General features: G+C 42.2%; 1 protein-coding gene across 1 annotated transcript in view; it reads right to left on the reverse strand.

The window, feature by feature from the left end:
* The window catches only part of LOC106585065 (single-stranded DNA-binding protein 2), a 96,666-nt gene extending 87,556 nt beyond the window's left edge, over nucleotides 1–9,110 (reverse strand). Inside the window, exon 1 of the mRNA XM_014170825.2 lies at nucleotides 8,935–9,110. Within this exon, the coding sequence (XP_014026300.1) occupies nucleotides 8,935–8,990 (56 nt within the window). The 5' untranslated portion in view covers nucleotides 8,991–9,110. The remainder of the gene's footprint in view (nucleotides 1–8,934) is intronic.
* Between the last annotated feature and the right edge of the window lie 1,036 nt (nucleotides 9,111–10,146).

A 10,146-nucleotide genomic window follows, 5' to 3' on the forward strand; every position in this document is an offset into this window, starting at 1 on the left:
ATGTGAAATGTCAGAATAATAGTACAGAGACTGATTTATTTCAGCTTTTATTTCTTTCATCACATTCCCAGTGGGTCAGAAGTTTACATACACTCAATTAGTATTTGGTAGCATTGCCTTTAAATTGTTTAACTTGGGTCAAACATTTTGGGTAGCCTTCCACAAGCACCCCACAATAAGTTGGGTGAATTTTGGCCCATTCCTCCTGACAGAGCTGGTGTAACTGAGTCAGGTTTGTAGGCCTCCTTGCTCGCACACGCTTTTTCAGTTCTGCCCACACATTTTCTAAAGGATTGAGGTCAGGGCTTTGTGATGGCCACTCCAATACCTTGACTTTGTTGTCCTTAAGCCATTTTGCCACAACTTTGGAAGTATGCTTGGGGTCATTGTCCATTAGGAAGGCCCATTTGCGACCAAGCTTAAACTTCCTGATGTCTTGAGATGTTGCATCAATATATCCACATAACTTTCCTCCCTCATGATGCCATCTATTTTGTGAAGTGCATCAGTCCCTCTTGCAGCAAAGCACCCCCACAACATGATGCTGCCACCCCTGTGCTTCACGGTTGAGATGGTGTTCTTCAGCTTGTAAGCGTCCCCCTTTTTCCTCCAAACATAACGATGGTCATTATGGCCAAACAGTTCTATTTTTGTTTCATCAGACCAGAGGACATTTCTCCAAAAAGTACGATCTTTGTCCCCATGTGCAGTTGCAAAACGTAGTCTGGCTTTTTTATGGCGGTTTTGGAGCAGTGGCTTCTTCCTTGCTGAGCGGAATTTCAGGTTATGTCGATATAGGACTCGTTTTACTGTGGATATAGATACTTTTGTACCCGTTTCCTCCAGCATCTTCACAAGGTCTTTTGTGCGAGTATATTGGGCTCAATTTTGTGAGTTCAAAGGGAACTTTGTTAGTATTATAAACTTTGAAACAACTACTTTCTAGTTGGCTACAGAATTAGAGAAGGGCTGTTTCTCTGAACCTCAAGCAGTATTCTCAACCAAGCCTGTTTCTCTCCCCAGCCATTCGCAGCCTGCCTGTCTCAGACTCTGACCAGCAACAGCAACCTTTCTTCCTTATTTATGTTTAGAACACAAATTTAAAGGCCAAAATTGTATGGGGGGGGGCACTCATCATGTTTATACAACCTAATAGTCACACTAACAATACTTCTAGAACCAACTTTACTGTATATTTTATTTACAGAAAATCTACAAAATAAAACGATAGTAGCAGTTCATTCAATTGGTGGAGGTGAGGGGGCATAGGATGTTCCCCCATGATGAAAAGGGGCCATGACTGAAACCGTTTGGGTAGCACTGATTTAGATAATGATCAGCACAAATACAGATGGGCAACCCCATGCTTCAGCCTATTTATTTATAGAGCACTGCTACCTGCCCAGAGCCCGACGGGGCCTGACACAATACAGTGAGGGAAAAAAAGTATTTGATCCCCTGCTGATTTTGTACGTTTGCCCACTGATAAAGAAATGATCAGTCTATAATTTTAATGGTAGGTTTATTTGAACAGTGAGAGACAGAATAACAAAAAAATCCAGAAGAATGCATGTCAAAAATGTTATAAATTGATTTGCATTTTAATGAGGGAAATAAGTATTTGACCCCCTCTCAATCAGAAAGATTTCTGGCTCCCAGGTGTCTTTTATACAGGTAACCAGCTCGTTACCTGTATAAAAGACACCTGTCCATAGAAGCAATCAATCAATCAGATTCCAAACTCTCCACCATGGCCAAGACTAAAGAGCTCTCCAAGGATGTCAGGGACAAGATTGTAAACCTACACAAGGCTGGAATGGGCTACAAGACCATCGCCAAGCAGCTTGGTGAGAAGGTGACAACGGTTGGTGCGATTATTCGCAAATAGAAGAAACACAAAAGAACTGTCAATCTCCCTCGGCCTGGGGCTCCATGTAAGATCTCACCTCGTGGAGTTGCAATGATCATGAGAACGGTGAGGAATCAGCCCAGAACTACACGGGAGGATCTTGTCAATGATCTCAAGGCAGCTGGGACCATAGTCACCAAGAAAACAATTGGTAACACACTACGCCGTGAAGGACTGAAATCCTGCAGTGCCCGCAAGGTCCCCCTGCTCAAGAAAGCACATATACATGCCCATCTGAAGTTTGCCAATAAACATCTGAATGATTCAGAGGACAACTGGGTGAAAGTGTTGTGGTCAGATGAGACCAAAATGGAGCTCTTTGGCATCAACTCAACTCGCCGTGTTTGGAGGAGGAGGAATGCTGCCTATAACCCCAAGAACACCATCCCCACCGTCAAACATGGAGATGGAAACATTATGCTTTGGGGGTGTTTTTCTGCTAAGGGGACAGGACAACTTCACCGCATCAAAGGGACGATGGACGGGGCCATGTACCGTCAAATCTTGGGTGAGAACCTCCTTCCCTCAGCCAGGGCATTGAAAATGGGTCGTGGATGGGTATTCCAGAATGACAATGACCCAAAACACACGGCCAAGGCAACAAAGGAGTGGCTCAAGAAGAAGCACATTAAGGTCCTGGAGTGGCCTAGCCAGTTTCCAGACCTTAATCCCATAGAAAATCTGTGGAGGGAGCTGAAGGTTCGAGTTGCCAAACGTCAGCCTCGAAACCTTAATGACTTGGAGAAGATCTGCAAAGAGGAGTGGGACAAAATCCCTCCTGAGATGTGTGCAAACCTGGTGGCAAACTACAAGAAACGTCTGACCTCTGATTGCCAACAAGGGTTTTGCCACCAAGTACTAAGTCATGTTTTGCAGAGGGGGGTCAAATACTTATTTCCCTCATTAAAATGCAAATCAATTTATAACATTTTTGACCTGCGTTTTTCTGGATTTTTTTGTTGTTATTCTGTCTCTCACTGTTCAAATAAACCTACCATTAAAATTATAGACTGATCATTTCTTTGTCAGTGAGCAAACGTACAAAATCAGCAGGGGATCAAATACTTTTTTCCCCTTACTGTACATCGGGTTAGGGTAGGGCCTGCTTTTCATCAATAACTAGGGTAAGGGGAGCGCACGGGTATCACTAAATTAATCAAACATTTTGAAACTGAGCCATTTGCTTGTGCTTTGCTGCTAAGATCATAACATGGTGTCAGAAGTTCTTCAACCTCGTCAAACATAAGACAGAAGAGATTATTTCACATAAAATAATGTTTCTTAAAATTGTCGGATTTTAAAGTGACGGAAAGTAGCTAACTGCTTACTGCTCTCTCGTTTCTTCATTGAGTAGCCCAAGCGGAGCCGTTGCTATGGATACTCACACTCAGAGCCGCCATGCACAGACTGCATTCAGAGCGAGCTGCCTGCGTGCAGGGAGTGACTTACAGACAGAAAGGTGCAGTTAATGGATTTACTAACGGAGGAACATATTTCTAATTTCGGGTTTCGGGCAGGGCCGGGCTTTAACCTTTTCACATGTCAGTTCGAAATCACTCTAACGGTCGCCCCAGCATGTTGTTTTATGCACGTGATGTCAGAATGCACTCACTGTTCCAAAATGTGATTGTTACACAACAGGACACTTAACACGCGCTGCCTGCTAATTATCTATAGGCTGTGTTTCAACTTGTCAACTTCAAATTATTTTCTTCTAAGTTTTAATTTGAATTGAGGTGTGTTCCGCCTAATCATTGATTCACATAGAAGGAGCCCATTTCGGTGTTGCGGACAATTTATGTTTGAGGCTGTACTGAGCCGGACAAACTTCTTTCTTCGAGGAGAGCCCAAGCACTTCCCAGTGTTTCTGCAGATCAAGTATGCAGACATTTGCGCAGTCTTGCAAAAACTGCCACATTTTCTGGCTGGCGCTCGCATTGTCTTCATTGTTGTTTTGCTTACAAATAATTACTTTTGACATGTATGTGTTCCTATCAAAGTAAGTGCCTTATTTTCTGTATATCGTTTTTACTGTAGCATACAGTATGTACACTACCGTTCAAAAGTTTGGGGTCACTTAGAAATGTCCTTGTTTTTGAAAGAAAAGCACATTTTTGGTCCATTAAAATAACATAAAATTGATCCGAAATACATTGTTAATGTTGTAAATGACTATTGTAGCTGGAAATGGCTGATTTGTAATGGAATATCTGCCTAGAAGGTCAGTATCCCGGAGTCGCCTCTTCACTGTTGACATTGAGACTGGTGTTTTGCAGGTACTATTTAATGAAGCTGCCAGTTGAGGACTAATGAGGTGTTGCTTAAACTAGACACTCTAATGTACTTGTCCTCTTGCTCAGTTGTGGACCGGGGCCTCCCACTCCTCTTTCTATTCTGGTTAGAGACAGTTTGCAATGTTCTGTGAAGGGAGTAGTACACAGCCTTATACGAGATCTTCAGTTTCTTGGCAATTTCTCACATGGAATAACCTTAATTTCTCAGAACAAGAATAGACTGACAAGTTTCCGAAGAAAGTTATTTGTTTCTGGCCATTTTGAGCCTGTAATCGAACCCACAAATGCTGATGCTCCAGATACTCAACTAGTCTAAAGAAGGCCAGTTTATTGCTTTTTTAATCAGAACAACAGTTTTCAGCTGTGCTAACACAATTGCAAAAGGGTTTTCTAATGATCAATTAGCCTTTTAAAATGATCAACTTGGATTAGCTAACACAACGTGCCATTGGAACACAGGAGTGATGGTTGCTGATAATGGGCCTATGTAGATATTCCATTTAAAAAAAAATCTGCCGTTTCCAGCTACAATAGTCATTTACAACATTAACAATGTCTACACTGTATTTCTGATCAATTTGATGTTATTTTAATGGACAAAAAATGTTATTTTCTTTCAAAAACAAGGACATTTCTAAGTGACCCCAAACTTTTGAACGGTAGTGCATGTATTTTTTTATTTAACCTTTATTTAACTAGGCAACTCAGTTAAGAACAAATTCTTATTTACAACGATGGCCTAGAAACAGTGGGTTAACAGCCTTGTTCAGGGCCAGAATGACAGATTTTTACCTCGTCAGCTCAGGGATTCGATCTAGCAAACTTTCGGTTACTGACCCAACGCTCTAACCACTAGGCTACCTGTGTAGCATGTATGTATGTATGTATGTAGCATAATGTATTTACAGTCTTATTCACATCTTTTTAAGTACTGGTGACAAATAATGTATTCTGAATATTGAATAGATTGTAATGGACACCTATGATGTGTGTAAAATACTTTTATGAAGATTGTACTGATTATAATGAGATAATGCTAAGCTATTTGCCAGCTATGTGTGGTGCCATGTTTCTTTATATAATTATTTGTTTTAATTGTTAGTTGTTTTTTTTACCCCTTTTTCTCCACAATTTCATGGTATCCAATTGGTAGTTACAGTCTAGTCCCATCGCTGCAACTCCCGTACGGACTCGGGAGAGGCGAAGGTTGAGAGTCGTGCATCCTCCGAAACACAACCCAGCCAAGCCGCACTGCTTCTTGACACAATGCCCGCTTAACCTGGAAGTGTCGGAGGAAACACCGTACACCTGGCGACCGGCCCGCCACAAGAATCGCTAGTGCGCGATGGGACAATATAATCCCTGCCGGCCAAACCCTCCCTAACCCAGGTGACGCTGGGCCAATTGTGCGCTGCCCCTTGGGTCTCCCGGTCGCGGCCGGTTGCGTCAGAGCCTGGACTCGAACCAGGATCTCTAGTGACACAGCTAGAACTGTGATCCAGTGCCTTAGACCACTGCGCCACTGGGGAGGCCTTCCGCCATGTTTGTTGACATTATACATTGCATTTTGGGTGTCACATAAACATCTGTCAGACCAAAGATGTTATAATGAGGTGAAAGAATGGTTCACTCTTCTTTCGAGTAAACTTCCGGAAGTGAATGAAGGGAATGATCGTAGACGACAACATGCTGTGCAAACAGACCAAACTCATCTTTTCTCCTCTTTATTATCTTTGGTTGACGAGAAAATAAAAAACATGGCGGCGTGCACAAACTACCCAAATAGTAATTGCTATTAGCCAATTCATATTGTGGTTTCTGTCAGCCGAGCGTTATCTAAATATGACCGCTTGTGTTAAGTCAATCTTTTCTCAGTTAGCGCTAGGACAAATGTAGCCTACATTTTCCGGTTTGGATGATAATTGTGTTATGCTGTGACTACTTCTGTGAATGTCGGAACAATCAACCAGAAAAAGGTACAGTGATGCCGAAATGTTGGGAGATTTACCCAATAAATTACTAGGAGTTTATATATAGAGTGTGCGACTCTATTTTTATAGCTTATTCGCTGTTCGTTAGCACCTCTACATAAAATAATTTTCCCTGGGTGTGAGCCAGCTCATGTTTTTATTCTAACATTGCATCCAAAAATAAACTGGTCACATTCAGGACATAACTTTGTAAGTACTCTGTTCGTGCAAAATGTTTCTGTGAAACAACAGTGTGGCCAGCTCAAATGCTGACTGTTGCGTCAATCGAAAGTGGATGTTCTAAATAAGCATGCTAATCACACCGGTTTAAATGTACGCTGCAGGGACCGCTGTAGAATGATCACACCCGTTTGTTGGTACGTGTGAAAAGGTTACATTTGGCAGAAGCAATCGGGCCTGGGTAGGTTAGGGCCTTGAATGTCGCGGGCGTAGGTAGGACTATGGCTTAAAATTCATGCCCGTGCAGGTGTAACCGATGTGAAATGGCTAGTTAGTTAGCGGTGGTGCGCACTAATAGCGTTTCAATCAGGGACGTCACTCGCTCTGAGACCTGAAGTGGTTGTTCCCCTTGCGTTGCAAGAGCCGCGGCTTTTGTGGCGCGATGGGTAACGATGCTTCGTGGGTGACTGTTGTTGATGTGCGCAGAGGGTCCCTGGTTCAAGCCCAGGTTGGGGCGAGGAGAGGGACGGAATCTAGACTGTTACACAGGGCTCTATGCTGCATCAGTTGGGCTACAGGTGATAATGCTTATTGCTAAATAACACACCAGCCTGATAATATGGACCATTTTAGGCTCAATTTTGGAGCATAAAATTATCATTTTAATGGTGTCACCATAATTACATTTTTATTCATTTTAAAGTAGAAAAGTCACCAAGGCTGCGTTAGGTATGAAAAAACGTAATGCAATATTCAATTAAACGGAAACTGTGCTGTTCTGAACGACCAGTTGAAAAACGGAGTGGGGTTGTGTTGTGGGTTAAAAATGCACCACTATCCTTCAAATACCACACTCATTGCTTCAAGCCACAACCCCCTCACATCCGCCAAATGGAGCAAACGTAGGCTACCTCAAAGTCTGTTCAAGAATGTTGAAGAACGTTGAACATTGTTCAGTACAAGCCATTACGCAACGTAGCAAACATTCAATTGAACTGAACACACCTCAGAACTGACTTTCTCACAGTCGTTCTACAAAAGAATTGCCAAGCGTAGTTACACCTTCTGAACTGTTAGAGTTAGACCAACAGTTTAAAGTAATACATAAATTATTAGTATTTCAGTTGTGGTTGGGATACATTGACCAAATTATCAGTAACGTTTGTTTATTTTCCCTTCAAAATTAACCAGAAACAACCATTTTACATTTATTTAATTTTTTTCTCTTGGGTTGGGGGCCCTTGACCCCCATGTAAGGGTGTTGACCCCTGAACCCATTGACCCTAACCTCCCCAATATGCAACACAAAGTTAAGCCCTTGGCAAGAATTTACTAATATTAGCAATAGTTCAATAATTTCCATGTGCCTATGACAAAAGAAGAACCCACCCCTGTCGAACAGATAAAAATGTATTCGATCTTTAGAAAATCTACTGTTTCCATTACACGTCGCATTTTTTCTTCCAGACGTCAATTCAACCAGTGTGTGCCAAGTGCCTGGGTTAATAGAAACCTGCCTAATGTAACCAAGTTCTTCTGTCTGTCTCCCGGGAAATTGTTTCTTCTTTAGACAAGATGTGCTCACGCAACAGAGACATTCATCGGAAATAATTCTGAGGCTACAGTATGCATAAAATGATATACATTTTTATAAATCTTTGACAGAAATTACATTATGTTGTAGGCTATTTTGACAGAAATTACAATTTTAAAGCCCAAGGCCGGACACTGGTGTTTAATTATTTGCTCAACTGAAAAACACATTGGTTGCAATGTGCATGCATTGTATAACCCTGTAGTTATAACATGTTTTTCGAAAATGTACATAACAATATTGTTCAGGCACCTTGACCTGTAGGCTACGCTAGACTATGCAAGTAAAAACAAAAAATCTGGTAATGTTAATGGTAGCTTAATAATGATGACAGATACATTAGGCTATGCTGGCTATTTAATAGCCTGTCTGTCTGTGTCAGCTGCTGCGAGGTACAGTAGCATGCAATGGATGGGTTGATTGAACTAACAGCGATAGTGTTACCTGCTTGTCAACTTAATGCAAAGATAACTTCTACTCACAACAATATGCATGACGTGGGCATGTAAGCGTGCATAAAGCTCCACTGAAAAACTTGAACATAACAGTTGCCTAGGCTTTACAACAGCTACCTCTACAGACAGCATAATGTTTTTGCATATTATATAGCGAAATAACGCTAAACGGATAAACTGTTGATTGATAAGCATTGCTGTCAAAAAAATATAGTCTATGTCGCAGAAATACTAGCCTAGTATGACGGTAAAAGGTGTCCTATGAACCACGGTCATGTAAGTCGGCTAGCCTCGTGCATATATTCTATTTTCCCATGATGTTCTATTGTAATCTTTCTTGTAATATCCAGAATTTACAAAGAAATTGACATGGTCAACTTTTAAAGCCGTGCAAAGCCTCAATCATGCCTTTTATGAGTATCTTGCAATGTATCTCTTCTCTGACAGCAGCTCCGTGTGACTGACCCGGACGTTCATTAACTTTATCAATCCTCCCTCATTGCTGCGGTTTCCCTCCATAAATAAAACTTACTTTTCTCTGGCTTGGCTGTCGGACGGCACGTTGTTACTCTTGCCTTTGGCGTACATGCTTGCAGAGAGCTCCGATTGTCACGCACCTGTCAACCCATCACAACCTCCCTGAGTACAGCCCCATCACCATGGTGACACAAGCAACGTCGCTTGCCATTGGATGTCCTTGTATATGAGTACACCCATTTTGTGTCGTAAACGGCAGTGACTGACAGTTTGCTGGCCACGCCCTTCCTTATAACTCCCCAGAACCCCCCTCCCTTCCCTCCCTCCTCTACATTATCTCTGTCTCTCTGTTTTTCTCTCGCTCTCTAGCTCTCTCTCTTTCTCTCTCTCCTTCCGTCTGCCTTGGCTGTGTGTGCCGCGCTCCCTGGCGCTTGCGCTCACATACACGCATACACACAGAGAAGCACACACTCACGCACCCTCACACACGCAGACACACATCCACACGCACTCAAGCATGTACACTCTCTCTCTCGCTATTTCTCTTTCTCTCACACACACCCGCACTCCTCCCTCCATTCTACTCTCTGAGTGCAAGGGGGGATTTGAAACAGTCCGAGTAGGATTTTAAACAACTGGCTGCCCCTTTAATAGACAATCACCCCCTCTACAATCACACCCGACGCGCAGACAACGCATTGCGCAAACAACCCTCGCAAATATGAACTGGAATTACATGGGTCTATTACATAGCCAATGTTGAACTTGGGAATGGGTGTAGAATGGGAAGAGACTGACAAACAGAGGTGAGAGATCCAACAACATTCTGTAGTGTTGTATCCCCTCCTCGTGTGAGCCAATTACACACAAAGTAAACAAAACAATGAAATGCATCATTCTCACAATGGCAATACTTTTCAAATATCCACTTTAGTAAACTAACTCATTTCTTGTCTGTGCTGTTTTCTGTTTAATCCGTTCAAGGCAATAGTGTAGATCACTTAGATGCCACAAGTTGACACCTTGTGAATTACTGTAACAGGGAGCAACAGAACCTGAAGTGTTGGGAACAGAAACGATCCCAGACTTATTTGTTCATTTGAGTCCCCTCTGATCAGTTGATTATCAATGGATTTGTGTAATACAAAATCTTGCTATATCTTCTTATTTTTATTTGTGATTTAGACAGCACGGATTCTTCTGTAGAGGCAGTAAAGTACAAGGATGCATCCAGTCTGAAACATGTGTTGCAGTATGTAGCCTGAGC

This window comes from Salmo salar, chromosome ssa24 (genome assembly GCF_905237065.1).
Source record: "Salmo salar chromosome ssa24, Ssal_v3.1, whole genome shotgun sequence".
NCBI lineage: Eukaryota > Metazoa > Chordata > Actinopteri > Salmoniformes > Salmonidae > Salmo > Salmo salar.